Source organism: Podarcis raffonei, chromosome 16 (assembly GCF_027172205.1).
Source record: "Podarcis raffonei isolate rPodRaf1 chromosome 16, rPodRaf1.pri, whole genome shotgun sequence".
NCBI classification, from domain to species: Eukaryota; Metazoa; Chordata; class Lepidosauria; order Squamata; family Lacertidae; genus Podarcis; species Podarcis raffonei.
This window is the reverse complement of record NC_070617.1, coordinates 37,948,696-37,969,989: the sequence shown is the minus strand read 5'-3', so window position 1 is coordinate 37,969,989 and position 21,294 is coordinate 37,948,696. Positions and strand designations below refer to the sequence as shown.

The 21,294-nt window shown below is 42.7% G+C and overlaps 2 protein-coding genes across 9 annotated transcripts in view; one reads left to right on the top strand and one right to left on the bottom strand.

The window, feature by feature from the left end:
- RHOF (ras homolog family member F, filopodia associated) overlaps positions 1 to 1,747 on the bottom strand; it is a 30,066-nt gene extending 28,319 nt beyond the window's left edge. The window contains exon 1 of the mRNA XM_053370219.1: positions 1,155 to 1,747. Coding sequence (XP_053226194.1) covers positions 1,155 to 1,277 — 123 coding nt within the window. The 5' untranslated portion in view covers positions 1,278 to 1,747. The remainder of the gene's footprint in view (positions 1 to 1,154) is intronic.
- Positions 1 to 21,294, top strand: part of SETD1B (SET domain containing 1B, histone lysine methyltransferase) — a 72,263-nt gene that overhangs the window by 16,897 nt on the left and 34,072 nt on the right. For 5 of the 8 annotated variants that reach the window (XM_053370200.1, XM_053370202.1, XM_053370196.1 and 2 more), the window contains 5 exons: positions 3,729 to 3,883; positions 4,295 to 4,393; positions 4,766 to 5,036; positions 9,636 to 9,748; positions 13,046 to 14,221. In XM_053370200.1, coding sequence (XP_053226175.1) covers positions 3,729 to 3,883; positions 4,295 to 4,393; positions 4,766 to 5,036; positions 9,636 to 9,748; positions 13,046 to 14,221 — 1,814 coding nt within the window. Of the gene's footprint in view, positions 1 to 2,916; positions 3,464 to 3,728; positions 3,884 to 4,294; positions 4,394 to 4,765; positions 5,037 to 9,635; positions 9,749 to 13,045; positions 14,222 to 21,294 lie in introns of those variants that run through there. The other 3 variants (XM_053370199.1, XM_053370198.1, XM_053370197.1) reach the window with 2 other exon arrangements.

Sequence of the window (21,294 nt, the reverse complement as noted above, 5' to 3'; positions counted from 1 at the left end):
ACGCAGCCTGCGCTCGCTCCTACGTTTCTTCTCGTTGCTGCAAAAGCACTTGCACGAAATGGCAACCGTCCTCTCTCTCTCTCTCTCTCTTCCCCACCCCCACCAGTATTAACAAGGGGGGGGGAGCAGACAGAAGAAAACCGACCCTCTCACTCCTGCTTTACTTTTTACAAACCTCACACACGTTTTTAAAAAGAGGGGGGCGGGAGAGAGGAGAGAGAAAGGGCTCTGTCCTGCATTGCCCGATAAAAACAGCCTTGGCGAAATCAAGCGTTGGTGCTGCCCCAAAAGCAACAGCCGCAGCACAGAGAAGACAGGCGCCATTACGAAAGCCGGCTTGCTCGCCCTCAATATGGAGCAGGAACTGCGAAGGCAGCCTTGAAAACGAGCCTCTTTTCACGGCACCAAAGCCAGGGGGTGACTTGGGTGCAAGAGGCAGTGGCTATTTCTGCAAATTAAATCTCTCTCTCAAAGCCAGCTGGAAGTTTTGTTGTAGCTGCAGCTCTGGAAAAATCTACTGCTGTGAAATAGCAAGCGCGTCACAAGCTTTCCCAACAAAAACAGTACAAGGCTGCCAAGCGACTCTTCTTGTGCAGGGAAAAGGAAACCTCCATTTTGGATTTTTTCAAACCAGGAGCCTCTCAAGATAAAAGAAAACTCGTTTACAGTACATATTAGCAAACCAGGGTCTCCCTTTACTGCTCAAATTGCTGTTGTCCCCGAAACGCCTCTGTTGTAAAATGAAAAGGAAAACAAAAAGCCTGCAGTAACTAGAGGGAGAAAGACTTCAAACTAGTTCTCTATCACTTGCGTTTATTTGTTGGTTTGCCTTAAAAAAAAATCCCACCTCTGCCTGCAGATTGACTTTAGGGGAACAGTTTAGCATATCTGTAATGCCATTAAGGATCTGCAGAGAGAAGCTCTTGAAATCAACAAGGATGCAGCCAAGCAAAGCACTTTGTTACAGGAGGCTAAAGAAAGGAAGTAGCTTTTGGAAATAGATATAAAAAATAGATTCTGAATATGTACTTTCAAACAAGAACGTTAGCTACCTTTCCCCCCCTCCGAAAGTAACTCGGATATCCGCCTTGGACGAAAACATTTGCTGCATAGGCCTGCTCTGTTTCACTGCAAGGGCAAAAGGCTTTACTTACCCGCACACCATAGTTGAATGCAGTTCTGAAGGTGAAGTTGTGGGAGTTGGGGGTTGGGATTTTTTTGGGGGGAGGGGGGATAAATAAATTTCTAAATACTGTATACGTTAAGTTCTGTATCATCACTTCTATTTTATAACCTTGCAAGTTATTCGATCTCGTTCAGATTTTTGTATGGCTTTTGATTAAAAATAAGTTAATACATTTACTTATTTCGACTAATAACATATAGTTAACTTTTTAAAAAGACTCCGGACTTCAATCGGTAAATTCCTCTGACAGATTTACTCTGCACATAAGGACGCTGCATGTCTTTCCTTCCCCCTCTCCCACTCACATTTTTAAAATGATCTCAAACATAAATCGCTACATGTTAGTGTGAATACACCTGGTTAATAGTTACTGTATGTAAACATTTTAAGCATCTCTAGCTAAATATTTTTTATTCTTAAAAAGTATCTCAGAAGCAATTGGTTTAGATAAACAAGACAAAAAATGACATGCAGATGAAGGCTGGAAAAATAAATTAAAGGAGAACTCCAGTAACATTTAACATGAAAAACTACACTTAGTAAGAAGGACAGAATGGATTGGGTACTTACAATGTAAAAGGAAAAAAACTTTTCCTAATGATTTTTTTTGCAAGAATTCACGTTTCCTACATCTATATTTAAAACATTACCTTGTTAGCACGAAAGGATTTAACTTAAAAGATGGCCAGGTATTTAGTGTTTAATACAGGAAGCTACATCTAGAGATGTATTTGCTCAGGCAAAGAAAAGCTTTCAAAAACAAACACCAAAAATACATATGTATTTACTTTTTTGGTAACTCAAAATTGTTACTGCTGACATAAGGGCGTGCCATGACCTAGTTATATACAAGACAAAGATGGGTTCCAAATCAAAGGGAAAAATCCAGATCTTTTTATAAAATCTTCCTTCTTCCTTTTAGTCCTCTAAATGTTGTCAGACATTAACACAGACACTGAGAAGTCCTGAAATGGATGGTTGTGGATTCATTCAAATCAAGTATCCCCTTTTGGAACAAAGGAAAACCCAGTTGGCCATTTAATTCCATTGCAGAAAAATGGCTGCCTGATCTGTTGGCCTCTCCTTAGCTGTCTGCTGAAGGATGTTTTTAGATCAGCGTCTAATAACTCAAGCCCAATGGAAGCTGCGCGCTGATTGGCTGCGCCCGCCTGGTGCCTTTAACCAGCCAATTACCTAAGCACGGCCAAATTACAAACCAAAAGCACAAGTCGAGCTAAAACAACACGAAGCCCCAACAAGGCGACCCCGGGAGGAAAGGAAGGCGAAAGAGGGAGAAGGGAAGGGAAAGGAAAGTGGGGGGGGGGGGAGATCCAAGGGAGCCTCTAGCTGAAACAAAATGGAAGGTCCGACCTGATTGGCTGCGCAGGACCTTTAATAAGCAAAGCTGCTACTCTCCTTCCTCCCTCCTCCGAAATTGACAAATTGTAACAAAACGGGGGCGCCCCCCCACTTCTCCCCATTCATCGGAGGTGGAAACATTGCCGCGGCTTCTTGCAAAAGTATCCCTGCCAAGCTCGCTGCCCCGGTTAGCTCCCTGGGATGTAACTTGCAAAAGAAAAAAGGGAAAAAGAAAGAAAGAAAAGAAAAGAAGGGGGAGGGGAAAAAAAAAGCTTGAGTCTTTTGGAGCGCCGGGTGTCTTGTGGGGAGGGGGCTTCTTTTATTTCCCTCCCCATCCACGTCCAAAAAGAAAAGAGGGGGGGAAAGGCGTGTGGGGGGGCTTGTCCCACCTATGTCCATCTTGTTTAGGAACAGTTTGGCGCTTAGGTAAATGTAGCCAGCAGATTCCAAGGGGATTTGGCCCCGCCGCTAACTGGGAGGAAAAGCCACGGCGGGGCCGCATCCTGCTGGGAAAAATGCATGGCCCTTTATTTGGGGCGGGGAGGCGCGGCCGGGCGGCCGGGCTGGGGGCTTTGCAGCGCGATGCAGCTGCTGTGAATGTGCATTCGGTTGAGGGCGGTTAGCCATTAGCCGAGCTCCATAGCGGTGAATTGTGGGATGCCTGAGAAGCAAGCAGAAAGCACACACACAATATGTGTTGGCTCGCAAAAAAAAAAAAGAAAGAGCGAGCGAGCGAGGAGGCAGGAGGCTTTCAAAACCCATGTAATGTAGCCAGCCCAATGTGAGCAGAGGAGCTCGCCTTTCGCGGCCAGGAGACGGTCGGGCACCGAACAGCGATGTCTTTCAAAGAGATCAAGGCAGGAGAAAAAGCCAAGCACCCCGAAGACCATGGCAAAAGGCAGAGTTCAAGTGAGATGGGTATTTTCTCTCTCTTCTCCTCCTCCTCCTCCTCCTCCTTTCTCCCTCGCTCTCTTTCTGGTCTCGCTGCCTGCACCCGGGAGGGGGGACACGGGGGGACACCCCGGCTCGGCGTCTGGATGTGCGGTCTTTTCCCTTCCCTTCCCCCCACCCAGCTTGACGGTATTGCGAGGGGGGGAAGGAAGCAGTTCTGAAACGGGAATCTTTCATATATGTCTTTTTTTTTTTTAACTTCGTTGGTTGCCCCCGCTTGCTTTCTCCTCAGGTTGGATCAACGGAATGGAGAGCAGCTCCCAAGCAAGCACCTCTGCCGAGAAAAAAAACCACCATTGGAAAAGTTACAAGTTGATTATTGACCCAGCTCTGAAAAAAGGACAGCACAAACTCTATCGTTACGATGGGCAGCATTTTAGCATTCCTGTAAGCGGTCGTTATTTTTTACAAATGAAATGTATTGTGATATTCTCTTCCCCCAACCCTGGTTTGTTTTATTCTAGTACCTCGCCGCCCTTCTAAAGGGTGGGTGGGAAGGAGGAATTCTTAATGACCTGAAAAATGAAGATTGCTACAAAATGTTCAGGAAACATATTAAAGTTACACCCCCTGACAATGTAGTCTGTCAGAATCAGAAGATAAAACCTGCATCTTTCTTTTCCTGTGATTCCCTGCAGAATTGCTATTTGACATGTGTGTGTCTGCCCTGCCTGGAGAACATTCTCCTCAGTTTTAAAGGCTGTGGAGTAAACTTCCAAATTTCATGGGGTTTTTGTTGCATCCGTGGGTCATGCCTTTTTTCAAGCTTCATTCAATTTACTCCCCTCTCCTCCTCAGAACCCTGGTCTTGCCCCAGTGGATTGTGTCAGAGATCCAAGGATAGGGCGAATATGGACCAAAACGAAAGAGCTGGAACTCTCTGTCCCTAAATTTAAGGTACATGCATTGAGAACTGTGGTGTCCTTGATATTAATCTAATTGCATCTTTATTAATATTGTTGAGTAATTAGTTCACCGGTGTTATAATCCGGTAACATAAAGTTGCAAAGTACGATTGAGCTTTCTGCCTGTCAAAAGTGTGTTTTATTAATAACTCAGTGGAGTTATTTAAAACAAATTTTTAAAAGTTATTGCTGAGGCTAAAGATTAGTATTTGTCTGTAAATTGCAGTGGAAAGGAAATACCTTGAAAGTTCAGTAGTTGCTTCTTAACCCTCTTCTCCAGGTGATGTGATTGCTTACAGTCCTTAACTTTGCTCTCTCTGGTTTTTAATTTCCTACTACACTGTGTGCAAAAACAAACCTACAGATCGATGAGTTTTACGTGGGGCCGGTTCCTCCCAAACAAGTCACTTTTGCAAAGTTGAATGACAACATCCGTGAAAACTTCCTGGCTGACATGTGCAAAAAATACGGTGAAGTGGAAGAAGTGGAGATCCTCTACAACCCTAAAAACAAGAAACACCTGGGAATTGCCAAAGTGATCTTTGCCACAGTCAAAGGAGCCCGGGATGCAGTGCAGCATCTACACAACACATCGGTCATGGGCAACATCATCCACGTGGAGCTGGATACGAAAGGTGGGGAGCTGGTTCTGAGCATCATCTTCCTTCTGTTTGCTGCTCTTCCCCGCCTCTCTCTTGTCCCGTAGTGAGATGCATTTGCAGATTGGATGGGGAGGGCTAGTAATTAATTTAAGGGTGGTGGTGGAAGCTATTAAATGACTGTCACTGCATTTCCCCCTCAATCTCTCTGCTTTTCTCTGGGCCTTTGCTAGTCACGTGGAGCTGAATGTGTTGTCTGTTGCTAGGAGACAGTCCTGTAATTTACAAAATGCTGCCATCCTCTCCATTTCACTCAGTCACTCATGCTGACACTTGGCTTGCCAAATGGTCCCCCTTTGCCCCTTTGCCAAAAGCACCTTTTGCACTTAGCTGATAACACACCCACCCACACCTATAGATATAGAAAAATGAGGCTAAAAATCATTTTAGAAAATGCCTGAAATTTATCCTAAAATAATACTCTAAATTAGATTCCAGCAATGTTCTTGCTTTGATTTAATCATCCCATTGTGGGCATTTACATATGTACAAGAGGCTCTGTAAAAGTGTTGTTTTTTTCTTCCATTGACTCTTAAAGGGACAGTAACACTCCAGATATTGAAAGTAACTGGTCTGTAGTGCTAATACCTTCAGACAGAAGCAGTGTAGCTATGAACTCAGCTTTTATTTATAAGTTCCTCAAACCATACTGAGGCTGCAGTCCTAACCCCAGTTACCTGGGAGTAAGCTCCACTGAATTCAGCACAACTGACTTCTAAGAAGCCATGGTTAGGTTTGCTTCAACATTTAATTTTTTGGGGTCTTTTTTTGCTGTATTTTTCTTTTTTGCTAAAGCAGTGAAGCATATATGACCAGCATGTTACTTTTAGCATATAAGTGCTAATTTGTCCCCCACCTCTGCCATAAGACACTTTTCAGTTTTGCAGCCTAATTATAAAAAAAAACCCTAAAACTATTTTAACCCTTTGAAGGAACATTTTGGAAAGTATGAATAATTAACATGTTATGCACAATGGGACAGCTTCTAGTCCCATATCTTTAAAAGTGCTTATGCTAAAATTTTAAAACTGCAAGTGTTCTGAACTCCAAAACACATTTGACTACGTCTTGTTTTTTTAGTTAGTGCACTGCTGAATCTCCAGCTGCAGTTAAATGTTCCTCTGCATGGTTTCTCATGTTGTGAAATGAGGATTCATCTATGCATGTTAGATAAAGTTATTAATAAAATGATAAGAGAAAATTGTTAGAACAGGTCAGTTATCATCCAGTCTTTTATCAACATTTAATCTGAGTTACTACCACATCAGGACATGAGAACCACAGCTTAACTATCTGTAAAGTGGTATAATCCTAAATTTTATTGGAAATATATTTGTCTGAACTCAGTCAGGCTTACAGCCAAGTTGAGAATCAGGAAAATTTAACATAACTGCTTTATAGTTTGAGTTGCAGCTGTGTTAAAACCTGTGTTGATTTTTAAATGTATTTTTAACAAGTTTTCTGTAAGCTTCCAGGGCTAGCCTTTGAAATCCTTATGATCACATCCTTCTCGATTTCTGACATTTCCACTATTTGTGACTTAACTAGTTACCAAACTATCATTGTTTACATGTAATGCTAGATATAAAAAAGCAGAGGTATAGATGAACAGCTGTTTGGCCCACTCTAGCCAACTCTTTTATAAAGTTCCTTTTTAAAAAAGAAAACCTGATGTCAAAGGGAGTACATGGCATCTAAACGACTATTATAACTGTGATTTGATGAACTCAGAAGACTAAATCCTAGAGAACATAAATTCTGTTCACAGGCCTTAGAATAAAGCTCTGTAGCTTTAAGTGAGTCATGTGAGGTGAAATTTAGACCTTGGTCTAAGAGCTTTGCTGCTGCTGCTGCTGCTGCTGCTGCTGTTGCTGCTTTTTGTGTGAGATAAGGACTCTCTTGTGTTATACCTTAGTTTTTGTAATTGGGGTAGTAATTACCAATTACAACTAAAACACAGGATCAAATAATTTAACTGTGTTAGGAGCTAGTGTAGGCGGAGGGACCAAGCAACAAACAAAGAAATCTCCACTTAAATTAATTCAATCATGCAGACACCTCCCCCACCCTCTCCCCAAGCCTCAGTCTTTTGTAGCTGCAAGATGGGGATAAGAATGCTGGCCAAAGGATAACTAAGATAGTGTATGTGAATCCCATGGAGCACTTACATGCAATATAAATAAGTTTATTTACTGCACGTCTGTACCAACCAATAAACGAAGTTCTCTGGGTGATTTGCAGTAAAGGCTAAAAGAATACAACAAAACAATACCTAAAATCTAAAACAGAGGTTACTAACAGGTTCTTACACTGCAAACCACTGGGTGCCTGCAGGGGCTGCTTTACTACTAGCTTGTTCAGCGCTTGCAACCTAGGACACTGGATGCTCCTGTTTTATTACTGCAACAACGCACCAGTGGATACATACAAACCGCCCTGTTAACTCACATCTGAGGCCCCCTCGTGCTGCTGTGTCCAGCCAGGTGCCTTTGAGGCTCCCAGGCAGAGCATGGTGGCGGTAGCCTTCTTGCACTGTTGTTCCTGAGTGGCTGGGATTCAGAGGTATTCAGATTCTGACCCTGGAGGTAAGACGTGGACAGCCTTATTCTCCATCAATTTGTCTGATCCATTTTTAAAGCTGTCTTAAGTTGATGGACATCACCACATTATATGGAAGTGAATTCCACAGTTCAGTTATGCATTTTGGGAAGAAGTACTTCTTATTGTCTGCCATGACTCTCCCACCATTCAGCTTCATTAGATGATTCCATTGGGTTCTAGAAGTATGAGAGAGGGACAAAAACTTAACTCTCTTATAAACCTTATCGTGTCCTACTTTTACACACCTTTTTTCTAAACTAAGAAGCCTCAACTCTTGTAATCTTTCCACATAGCGAAGGTGCTCTGTCCTCTTGATCATTATTGTAAGCCGCTTTGAAGTTTTATTACAGTCAAGTGTTATATAAGTATTGTGAAATAAATAAGTAATAAATAATTGTTGCTGCCCTTTCCTGCACCTTTTCCCAGCTCTACAAGTATTATTTTTGAGAAGTGGCAAAGAGAACTGTCCACAATACTCCCAAGTGTGGCTACATCATAAATTTGAATAAATGCACTTCAATATTGACAGTTTTATTTCTTGCTGACATGAATAGAACTGTGCTTAGTTATGGCGTGTATACCCTCATCCCCAGCACGGCTCTGCTACTTGTATGGCATTGTTCCAGTTGTACTGGGTTGAGTTATTGTCTGTATAACACCATAACTTTGAAGAAGGAACTGGTTCATGCTCTCTTTTCTCTTTGCACAGCAGACCCTGGGTTTGAGCTGCTAGTGTCTTGGACCCTAAAATTCTGGCAATAGTTTGCTGGCTGCACAACAAGGCTAGCTGTTTAGCTGTGCAGACTGACTTTATTCGTGTTCTTTATGCAGAAGTAAGTCATGCTGATTTCAGCAGGGCTTGTTCCCAAGTTAGTGTGCATAGGATTGCAGACTTCATTTTAATAAATAAATAAAGATATATCTTTTGTCAACACTGCTACAAGGGAAGAGGACAACGTAAAATAAACAACTGAATTTACAGATGAACAGCAAAACCATCAATAAGCTCATCAAAATACATATGTATGTACTTAGTTGGCACTGTCGGGGGAAGCAGGTGCCTTTTTAAAAAAAGACAAATATAACATTTTTACTGATCACATACAATGTGCCTTTTACAGAAAAACTGATTTGATGTCCAATTTCTAGTGAGCTGGGCTTGTGGAGTTTGAAGATTTATCACATTTTACCATTGAATGCAGACACATTTTTGCTATAAAATAGTTTTATCCCATCTGACCAAACTGCGGGAGGCAGTGGAAGACAGGAGTGCCTGGCGTGCTCTGGTTCAGGGGGTCACGAAGAGTCGGACACGACTAAACGACTAAACAACAACTAAAGTTTTATCCCTACAGCTGTTAAACTATTTTTCCTCCCTTGAGAACATGTTGAGGAGAGGGAGGCCAGTTCTGTGAAGGAGCAGTCCTGACCTGAAGCTGCTCTCCTTGATAAAATGCACCAACATGGCAATCAAAGAGGGGGCAACTTTGTCTTGTCTAACCTTTTTCCTTTACTACTTTGTGTTCTGTTACCCCTCCCACTCTTGAAGCAGGCGATCTGGAATTGGGTCATCTGCCTTTGGAAGTAGGGAGCTGGAGTGGTGTAGTGATTAGAGACTTAAGGCTAGGACTGGGGAGACCCAGGTTCAAATTCACGCTCAGCCATGAAATTCACTGGATCACCTTGGGCTATTCACTCTACCTGGAAGGGTTGTTGTGAGGATAGAACGAGAAAAGGATGTTATTCCAAGTCTGCTCCAAGATAAAACTCAATCAATGAAGCACTCTTGTGCTTTTATGTACCACAAAGAGGCATTTTTTGCTTCACTTGGCCTAACAAGCTGATACTGAATATTTCAAGAGAGTCAGAACTGGCGCCTGTTCAGGCTTGGTTTGCAGAGAGACTTGGTAACATGTGGATTCTAGATGGAATTGTGGTGTGTTCTTTTTAATAAAGTTGTTGCTGTTTGTCCAGGTGAAAAGCGCATGCATTTCTATCAACTTCTTGTGAATGGACTCTACACCCCTCAGACTCTACCTGTGGAGAATGAGCCGGACGTATCGCCCACCGTGAATGAAACTGCGCAGGTACCTTTTCACTTACTTGTGATTTAATGGCACACACTGCGTCTGTTGGGGAATTCTGAGATGATATTCATTTACAACAAATGGTAGTTTGCCTGCTGTTGTCTGTCTCCTCAAGAAATGCATTCTTGACATTCCTGTCCAGACATCTGTCATCTCCAGCCTTCCTTTTCAGGGGACTCTTGAATGGAGGGCAAGTCCTTGTGAAGTTCCCGATACCGCTAGACCTTTTACTAGATCCATGGAACTGTTCCAAGCTGGAGCCTGATTCTGGACATGACAGTTGTGTGTAGGTGCTATGTATGGAGATCGGCAGGCTGGATTGTTTCCTGTTTGTCCTTATTAGGACTTCATGTTTTATTAAAATATTTAGAGTCAGATGAGTTAATGTAACAGGAAATGAAAAATAAGATATTAACAATGACCCAAGTAATAATAATTTTGATTATCAAATTTGTAAGCTTTACATTTAACCTTCATAGAACTGTAGAGTCGGAAGGGACCCCAAGGATCATCTAGTCCAAACCCCTGCAATGCAGGAATCATGTCCATCCAACTTCTGCTTAAAATCCTCCAAGGAAGGAGAGTCCACAACCTTCCCCTGTGGGAAGGAAGCAGCGAGGGTGGGAGGCACGCAGAGACAAGATCAAGGCCTGTGTTTTAGTAGTTTAAAATTGTAAACCACCTTAGGTGCATTGGCAGAAAGGTGCTATATAAAATTTAAGAAAGAAATAATAAAACTATAGATCCTGTTCTGGCTTCTTTCTGTTGTTAGGCATTTGAACCCATAAGACTTGAAATAGGTGTGTAGGAACCAGCTGTAAAGGCTGCTTCCTTCCCAATGTCCTATTTTGCTCCCTTAAGATCAAGTTGTTTGTGTGGAGGAGGGGAGATTTCTCAATGATTTTTAAAAAAAGATATTTATTGAAATTTTCCACTTTAATACATTAAAAAATCAAAAAAGAAAAAACAAAGATTTCTCAATGATATTTAAGTAGTAGTTAATAATTGAAATTTTATGCTGCGGATTCAGTTTTTGGCACAGAATGCCAACAAAGACAGAATGCATGAAATGCTAAAACTTCTTGTTGAGTAATTTCTGCCATGTTCCAAAAAAATCTCTACTAATGGAACAAACAGAATATGATTTTGTGACATGGGGAGTTCTAGGTGCAAAAGTGGCTGAGTTTGAATTTAATCCATGTGGCTGCTTGTCTGGCCTGCTTGCGTAGACTATTTTGCGGTACCGGAAATCCCCATTCAGTGCAGTCAAGCAAGCTAATGCAGGTGTAAATTCAAGTAAGTTTTGTGGGATGTGCTCCCTCGTAAACGTTTGTAGCACTGTGCCCTTTATAAGTGTTTAAACATTTTCTGTTGAGGCATATGACGAGTACCTTGAAATATCCATTCATTTCTAGCTACTTTTATTTAGGAACCTACTTCCTAGTTCAGTAAAGTGTATTTTGCCCAAAATTGTAAGTGCTTCTCTGCTGACATTTTCTGTCATTTGCTCAGTCTGTTTATTCTGAATACTTAAATTTCATAACCTTTATTTTCATTAGACAAATGTAAAATAAAAGAAATCTGCTTGCTTTTGGTTTCTTCATTTTCATTATGACTTTTGTTTCCCTTAACATTTCTTTTGGATGTTTGAATAAGAAAGCTGTCATGATTGCACCATAATAGATCTCCAGCTTGTGGCACTGAGCTCCCTCTGTTGAGCAAGGTTCTGCCTTTCATTGAAATCCATCAAGTGAACTTAGGGAATGTTCACGTTTGTTTGTTTCTTGACATGGGAATGGCATTTCTTCTACAGTTCTGAGTAATGTCACAAATTAAAGGCTGCATTCAGACAATCCTCTGATCAATATTCCTTTCCCCCTTTCTCTCGTGTAGGGATCATAATTCATTACTTTGTCCATTGTTCACCATTACATCCAAACCCACAAACTTGAGTGAGCCCTCCAAACTACAGGATTGTTAACAGTGCTTTAATACTGGTTGTTTTTGGTTTGGACATAATGACAAATCCTGGCATTATTAAATCAAGTGGTACCAAAATTAAGCCCTACCTGTGAGGGTACAGGAGGAGTGTGTTGGGCACAGTGCTCATTCCTGATTCTACAAATTATGACTTGGAAGGTTTTCTGAATGGGCTTCTAGGGGTTGGGACACCCTTCTTGACCCTGGCACCACTGCCTGCTTGCATTCTTTGAGCCCTGTCTACCCAGCAGGAAGGGGAAGGCAGCTGGAGGCTACGCTGTGCGCCTTGGCAGGTGCCCTGTGATGCCGATCAGCCAGCCATGTGCCAGCCTATCGCTGTTTATATTGTGGGCTGCTGATCCTTCAGCCATGCCGCACTCCCTCACTTTGTGTTCTTCCCTTATCAGTCGCTAGTGTTCATTTCTCTTTACTCCCCCTCAGATTTATCTGCTTCAGCCACCACACACTGGGTTTATTTACACAGGGATTGCAGGGAGTTCTCGCCATCAACCGCTTGCAACAACCACTTAAGCAGATGGTCTAATCATAGGCATTTGTTTCTTCATTTGAGAATAACAGTGGGCTAACAATGTCAAGTCCTTTCTGCTGAGTCCCACGGTTACTTGATGTCCTGATTCCTTTTTAGTGTTTGATCTTATTGGCTATGGATTTACTGTTGCCATGTTAGCTTCAAGATCAATTCCATGGCCGTTCATGAAAGATGGGGATAGAGTCATTTATTTTTTACAGATACTGCCTGGTCGAATATGTATTAGGTTTACTGTCGTCATAGTTCTCGAACCTTTCATTTTATTTTTCTGTGAACTTCAGAACTTGGAAATGGTCTATTTACAATAATTGAAGAGGACTTCAAAGTAACTATTAATTGACAGTGATCAGTTGGTTGTGCATGTGGTTCTTAAAAAATCAATAGCTGGAAAAATTCCAGCTGCCCCAGTATGTTTTTGTTCAAAGATTCTGGGTTTGTTTTTGGTTTTTTTACAACTCAGCTAAATTCTCTTATAGTTGGTACATTTCATTAACCCCACCCCACCCCACATGCACTAGAGGTTAGAAAACAACAACTGGTAGATTAGATGAAAGGATGGTTTCAGGAACCTTTGTCCAGTGTAGGGCTAGTACTGATGCCTGCCACTCTTGATCATCTTGCAGCAGCAGTGTTTATATGTATGCTTGTCAAGTGGCTCCTTAAGTGTTCCTTGGATGTGTGCATAGCTAGGCCCCCTGCTCAAGTCTTAATGTTTCCAATGGCACTTCAGAAATGTATGCATATTTTTCTGTTTTCCTTTTTTGCAGTTGGCTGAAACTCTGAAACAATTAAAAGACAACAGTGCTTCTTCTGTGGGATCATCAGCTACCCCAAACAGTGGTACCCCATTTTCCCATGATACCGCCTTTTCCAGTTGTCGGCAAGATACCCCAAACTCTTACAGCCAATTCACTCCTCAGTCCCAAGGAACCCCTCTTACCCCACGCCTGGGGACTCCATTTTCCCAAGATTCTGCGTACTCTAGTCGTCAGACAACACCTGCGTACCACTTTAGTCAGGACTCTGGGTATAAACCCAGAAGACATGAATCAAAATTTACAGATGCTTATAACAGACGCCCAGGCCACCATTACGTTCATAATTCAGCTGGTGTTTTCCGAGGGTCAGAACATCAGTTCAGTGCATTCAAATCCCACTCTCAAGAGGCTGTGCAATTTTCCCACACTCCTCCTTTGAGCCACACAGGTTCTTCGACTTTCAAGTCCGCTTTCTCCCCCTACCAGGCACCCACAACGTTTCCCCAGCCTGAAGAGCCGCAGTTTCCCCAAACTTCTAGGGATGCTGAGTACCGTCGGCCGCCACCAACACCAACGGAGGTGGCAGTTGAAAGTAGTGCCGCTGCCACTGTTGACTTTGTTCCTGTGAAGGACAAACCTGAGGAGCCCCCAGCCCCACCTGAGCCCAACAGTCTCAATGAACCACCTGTGGTACCCTTCACACAGACTCCGGAAAGGAGCGAGACCCCAGGCACCCCAACCACAGAATCTGAAATTCAGCACAACAGTTTGGACTCAAGAATTGAGATGCTCTTAAAAGAGCAGAGAACAAAGCTATATTTTCTCAATGAGCATGACTCGGACAATGAGATTAGAATGGAAGGTAGCCCCATCTCCTCCTCCTCCTCCCAGCTTTCTCCAATTGCAACATTTGGTTCCAACTCTCAGCCCAACTACAGAGCACAAACCCCTTCCTCGCGTCCTCCCAGCACAGGCTTGGAGGACATTAGTCCAACACCATTGCCGGATTCTGACGACGAGGAGCCAATTCTTGGAATAACTTCTCTCTCTCAGAATTCGAAAGGAATGCCTGATGCTAGCCTGACTCCCCTCGACCAGCTGAGTAGGACTTCCAAAACGGAGTCCTCTGAACCTAAAGAAATGTTGCCTGATAACGATAGTCCAACTCCAGAAAAAATGGAAGAGGTAAGTGGTTCAGATAAGCTTTACATATGTGTAAGCGGTGTGAAGAGCTTTGCATTTGAGAATTGCATTGCTGATTTTAAACAGGTGCAACCTCCAATTCTCAGCCCAAGAATTGTGTGTAGTATGTGTACAGGCTCTGACCCACTTGTGCACGATGGGCATGCGTGTGTCGTTTTCCGTGCTGCGCAGGGGCTGGGCAGACTTATGCATGTCCTGCTGAAGTGCACGGTGGCCAGGAGTTGCCTGTGTGCATTTGTGGTGAACACCCATGTGCTATAAAGTGTTTAACTTATAAAACAAGATGTGCTTAATTTGTAACATGGGAGAATTAACCCTACATGGATGTGATTCCTTTGTATTGGAATTGGTTAGGAGTATGCCAGAAAAGGTGTGGTGCATGAGCCGAGGCCTTGTGTTGAAAATTCCCTCTCCACATCAGCTGGGTTGACTGCTGGGACAAGAAGGGACCTGCTGCTGTTAAACTTCCCATGGGAAACAATTTTTAGCCAGGTTGTGCTATTGTCACTTGGAAGCCACCACCTTATTTCAACAAGCATTTGGTCTGTCAAGTTGTAAATGTTTTTAGGCTCCCTCGAGTTGTAATATTGTCTGTTATCTGCTAACCTTGTGAGATATTAAAGTAGTTTCCTTCCAATCTGTCTTGCATAAGATTCAGTTGTGCATCTGCTTCAGAGACGGATCTCATGAAATGCACTCTTCCTCACTGCAGTATCTTTTCAAACATGTTGCTGTTTGTGCCTTCTCCTTGAGTTGCTCAGTCATTCTACAGGGGCTTATGACCTTTCCTGCTCCATAATTAAATATGAGCAATTGGTCTTTTTAAAAATTCATTTAAAAATGTGTATAAAACTGAGAACAATTGCAACAGATAAAAATTAAAAGATGACACACAAAACTATAAAATAGGCACATAGAATGCATGAGTTAACACATGAGTTAAAAGAACGCTGATAGTGTTTACCTGAACTTTGTTTAGTTCAAAATTTGCCAGTTTGTAATGAGGGTTGTCTTGAAAATGATGCTGTCTGTGTAACACAAGAATGCAAAATCATATAAAAAGTGAAATAAAAACAGTGAGCTCTCCCTTTTTAAGTGATTGCAGATTCCAGCTTAATAGTTTGCTTTTTGTTGTTGTCATCTCCCCTCCCCTTTCTGGTGGGTCTGAATCTGAAATAATGATGTATTACCCCTGTAGAAATGTGAGCTGTTGCTTTTCCAGCTTGCAAATGAGATAGAGAGGAGTGCCAGGCTTTAGCCTATGAAGAGGCTGGGAAAGCAGAGGCTCATGTTTCAGCCTATTGTGAGGCTGTTGTTCATAGCCAGGCTTTCAGAGAATTCCTCCGCAAGAGGAGGGAAGCAGGGATAGAGGATGTCTGGGCAGGAAAGAGGGTAGGCACTCTCAGTCTCTACCTTTCCATCCAAAAGGAGATTTCTTTCTCCTGTTTTTTAAAAGGAGATTCCACAATTTGCATTGTCTTCTTCATAATTCACATAAAAGAGGAAATGTATATTGCAGTTTTTCTGTGGATAGCAGTTTCTGTAGCTGTGAGTGTGTTGGCTGTGACGTCTAAGATATTATAAAGTGAAGTAACAGCATTGGGGTGCAATTTTTATTGTCTTGTTGAAGTTATATCCCCACCCTTCATTGCATAGCAACCCCAGGGTGGGGTACTGTAATTCTCTTTCCTATGTATAACCCATCCCATGCCTTTTCAGAGCTTTGGTTTGAACAGGAACATTGCCACAAGAAGCATCCTGCAGCCGGATTGGGCCCTTCTAGTCCTGCATCCCAGTTCACAGTGGCCAGCCAGACAGGAACTCTTCGGCTCATGTTCCCCCAACAACTGGCATTCATAGCCATATTCTGAATGGGGAGGGGCTGCAGCCCAATGGCCAGGCATTTGCTGTGCATGCAGCAGGTCCCAGGTTCAATCCCTGGTATCTGCAGATCGGACTGGGAATGCCCCTTGCCTGATGGTTTGGGCAATATTAAGCAAAATGGACCAGTTGTGTGATTTGGTGTAAGGCACCTTCCTGTGTGCTGCCTCCAAGACCTCCCTGGAGCGAAGGGTGGGAAGATAAATCAAAGTCACCAGGTTTTCTTCTCAGTGCCTTCTATTACTAATTTTTTTTTATCCTTGCAATAAGAGGCTAAGGTTGCTCTGTCTGACAGGCAGAGAGGGTGTCATTCTTTGGCCACTCAATGAGATTTGCTGCCAATAGGTGATCAGAATATATACTTACCGTAACTAGGGCCAATGGCCTATTCCACACCAATCACACACACACACACTTTCCATAAGCTATGTATTGTTTCCAGGGCCGACCCACACATGAGGCAAGGTGAGGTGATAGCCTCAGGCAGCAGAATCCACAGGGGCGGCATATCCCAATGCAGATGTTTATTTCCCCCCTTCTTCTTGAAGTAGATTTTCACTCACCCCTTCTTCCCTGGTGGGGAGCGGGGTACCATATTGTGGTTCGCTTCAGGTGTCAAAATGCCCTGGGTTGGCCCTGAATGTTACAGCAGTTAAGCAGACTGATGTGCTCGAAGGTCAAGGGGCTTTTCTACAACTGACCACCTGGTTTATTTTTTTAAGAGTTGGATTCTAACCTGGCTCCCAAGAAGGCAAAGAGGCTCTACATTCAGCTCTGGAAGTAGACAATGTAGTGGACTTTCTTTATGATCCTTTCTTTGTATGCATCTCAAAATTCCTATTATTGATCCCTGAAATAGCATCACCGGAGGCTCCAGTCCAGTACATACTTACCTGGCAGAAAGTTCAATCAAACTCATTGAGACTTGCCTCTGAATAAACATACACTGGATCAGGCCACAAGTGTCTTTTGGTCAAATGTGTGCTGTAGTAACTAAGGTTAAGAGAGGGAGCATCTGTGTTTAAGGAAGCACAGAGATTCAGTATGTAGGATAATAATATTTTATTTATATCCCGCCCTCCCCAGCCGAAACCGGGCTCAGAGCAGCTAACAACAGTAAAATAATACAACATTCTAAAATCATTTCATTATAACATCAGTTCAAATCAAATTAATGGCAACCATTGGGCTAGAGTTCTGTGAGGATTGCCAAAGGAGGGGGTCACAACAACAAAGGAAGGAAAAGTGGGAATACATGAAAGTGGGAGCATGTTTTATTCTGTGTTAGTAAATCCAGTCACAATGGCAAATGTGTTAAAATTGCCACTTGTGGAGTCCATTGTAACTGTCCTTTTTATGTAGAGCTATGTGGTCACATATTGAGATAGAACTAAGCTGTGTTAAGCCATCTTGAATATGCACATTAGGAGAAATAACCATTCTGAAAGGAATGATTAACTAAATAACCCTAAAATGCTAGGCTGGACAATAAATGATCTATTCTGCACTATTACAGCTTACTGATTCTGTTTAAAATGGTAACCATTACATAGGAGGTTATTCTAGGCTCCCTTATGGCAGGGGCTCAATATCCTCAGGTTTCCCCATGTGCTGTCCTGGATGACCTGCTCCAACACAGTTTGGTTTGCCCAAAGAATTGCCCAGTTCTTCTTGTCTCCAGGAAGGAAGCTGGCTAAAGTATGTGGCATGATCTGTTGAACAGATCATAAAAGTGGGTATGACCCTTAAAAAAAAGTCATGATTCCATCAGAGGTGACTCCTTCCTTGTTTATCTGTTTTTACATGGTAGTGCTTGGTACTAGTTGCTCTGTGAACTGCATGAGATCTGTACTTCAGAAACTCTCCTGGAATATTACTGTACCTTGCTTTGAATTTTGGCAGTGATGGTTATTTTTGCAAGGAATTAGGAAATTAATATGATAGGATATGGGTGACCAGCCCTTATGCTGGACTGGTGTGGTCCTGTCTCCCTGGTTCAGTAGACCAGAGACAAATGCCCCAAAGTGTGGGAGCCCTTTTGGTCTAAACCAAGTGGCAGGCAGTGTGGTGAGAGTTCAGTACATCAGTCAATGTCAAAGCCGTTTGAGCTCCTGTTGGTTTCTTTAGCTGTGAACTGCCAGAGTTTTCCCACCCATGGATGCTGCTTGCTAGCTCCATCGCCCCGCCTCTTGTCTACGCAGCCAATGTACTTTTTATTGGAGTTGCTTATAATGGATTTTAATTATTATTTGAATGTTTCAGATAGCTGTTTTTAACTGTTTGTGCAGTTTTTATTGTTTTATTCTTTTTTAAAACAATGATTTTTTTAAAACAATCAGGGAATATATAATTGTATGAAATAAAATAGTTTTGGAAAAACAAAGTTCAGATAAATAAAAGTAATGCAAAATGATTGGTATTATAACAATTGATATAAGGAATAGCAGACCTTTGTTGTGTGCAGTAATGCCCTCTATTTATATTCAGGCCGTGGGTGCCGTTTCTTATGTAGCCAAAATAGCACTAGTCACACACAAGAATGAGGAATCTGCAAATATGGGGGATCACAAGGTGTGCAGAAATACAACATATTTCTTTTGCGGGGGACAGACCCTAAAAGTTAGGGCTGAGCCTGCTCGGTGGCCTCAGAACAATTTGTTGTGGCAAGAAAACAGGGAGAATGGAATGGTGTATCGTGTTGGAGGGCTTGGCTGGCTTAGTGGCGCAGGGACATATGGCACTGCAACATTTTGTTGCAAGGTCCACTTTTTCTCTGTCAGCATCTTAACTGTTGCACATATTCAGTACAGGTGCCCTCCTGCCTTACTGGTTCAATACAATTCCTGGTTCTGTAGCAGTTTACAAATAAGGCTGAATTCCATATCACCATTTTTATTCCTGCTCTTCCTTTCAAACATTATACTAATTCAATTTGCAGGTTCTTATGCATTCTTTCATACACTTATATCTCTCACTTTGCTTAAAATTATTATTGCCATATATTTGTGTGGATGGACGTTGCCACAGTCTATGGGAAAAGTCTGCCACATAGCCAGTGAACTTGCTTCACACATTTTGATGTACTTGGAAGTGCTCCCCATTAAGTTGCATCTATTATTGGAAGGAATTGGTGTAGCTATATTGGATGAAGCTCCCTCTGTGTTCTGCCTCCCTGTTATCCCTTTGCAGTTCCAAATGCATGTGATATTCTCTCTTTGCCTCCTGTTGTTTAGTGTTGTGTCATTACATGCTGTTTAACAGCTGCTGCAATTCTGCTCTGAAATCGGTTGTTTCAGTTCTTTGGTAATAGATTCCTCTTTCTGCATAGACTATCTTTATCTATTAAAGCTTCATGTGTGCTTTTTGAAGTGCCCTTCTCATACAAACTTAATTTCCACAGTGGGATTCTTGCCCACGCCTCCCCCAGTGAAAATTTTACAGGATTGGCTTCAGGCAGTGGGTTGTCTTACGTCCATTCTATTAGCAGGAGGGAGCAAGGCAAGAACATACAAGAATTTGGTGATTAGGAGAGAGATGGGGAGTGTGACCCTGTTCTCCTTGATCTCTTGACTCCTTTTGATACCAGGGTGTCCTTCTGGAGTGACCATGAAAGTTGGTGGAGGGAAGTTGTTCAGCCTTGTGGAGACATCGTTGTAGGGTTTCACTTTTATACTCCGCAGTGTTTAACATCAGCATAAAACTGGTCGGGATCATCTGTAGATTTGGAGTCATCAGTATGCCAATAAACTGAAGCTTAATCCAGATAAGACCTGAGGCACTATTAGTGGATGCTTCCCTGTTCTGGATGGGGTTGCACTTCTCATGAGGTAACATATGTGCACATTTGGGGTACGTTTGGATTCATGACAGTCCCTGGAGGCCTCTGTGGCTCAGAGTGCCTTTCATCAGTTTTGGCTGGTGGTCCAGCTGTGGTTCTATCTGAAGGGGGATTGTCTAGCTTCTGTTGTCTATGCTCTGGTAACCTCTAGGTTGAGACTGTTCAGAAACTGCAACTGGTGCAGAATTCAGTAGCCTGTTTGCTCACTTGGGCAAGACAGCTTGAGCCTATAACACTAATGCTGGCTAGACTGGATTGGTTACCATTGGGTTTCCAGGCTTTGCTCCAAGTTTGAGCTTTATGCAGCTTCAGGCTCCAATACATTAAGGACAAGCGCTTCCCATACGAATGCACCCAGACCGTACAGTTATCTTTATTAGTTCTATGTTCCCTCTGACTATTGCTTAGAACAATCTGTGATCCTCCTTCAGCCCCATGCAGCATGGCCAGTGGCTGTAGTCCAGCAACATCAAGGGCAGGGTCAAATATTCCTCTCCCTGGCTTAAAATGTAGCAGCCTATAACACCTTAGGATTCAGTAAGGAGGTATTGTCATAAAATTAAATGATCCAGCTGCTATTTTGCAATAAATGGACCATTGCCCTGCAGGCTCTGGCTGTACCCACTTCTGGATCTCACCCTGGACACTGCTTGCCCACAGTCCCTGGTGGATTACTCTCAGGCAGCAAGTAATTCATCAATGTGGTAATATAAAGACAGCCCAAATAACTGCAAGGTCAGCCAGAATGGTCAAGACCTAATCCACAGGCTTTCTGTCCAGCTGGGGGCCACTCTGAGCCCTGAAATGGGTCTCTCGTGTGAGGTGTGCCTCTGTCCCATTGACTTGGCCAAGGATGTCCAATTAATGTGTGAAGATAGATTTGAACCCTGGCCTTCCAAGGCTACATCTGCCGCAATAGTAATTGCAACACGCTGATCCTTCACTGCTCTGCTACAATTTAGAGTCATGTTCAGCTTCATCCTCAGTGGATCTCCCATTGGACAGATTAGACCTGTTCACCCATTGTAAGAGGCCATGTGAGATTGAGAGATTTTCATAGCCAAATGCCTTTCCTCTTTCATCTAATTTCTTATGCACTTTCCTAAATTTGACAAATTGCATGCCACTCTGATAAAAATCCATGTGAGACATTATGCAGCTTTTGGCTATTAAATGATAGATCTCCACCTGGGACTTAGAATCAGGAGCAAAATCCTAGGCATGTCTACTCAGAAGTAAGACCAATTGAATGCAGTGGAACTTGCTCTCATCTTAACTGTGTATGGGATTGTAGTCTACAGCTATCTGAAAACAGTCTGCCTGTAGGTTTGATCAT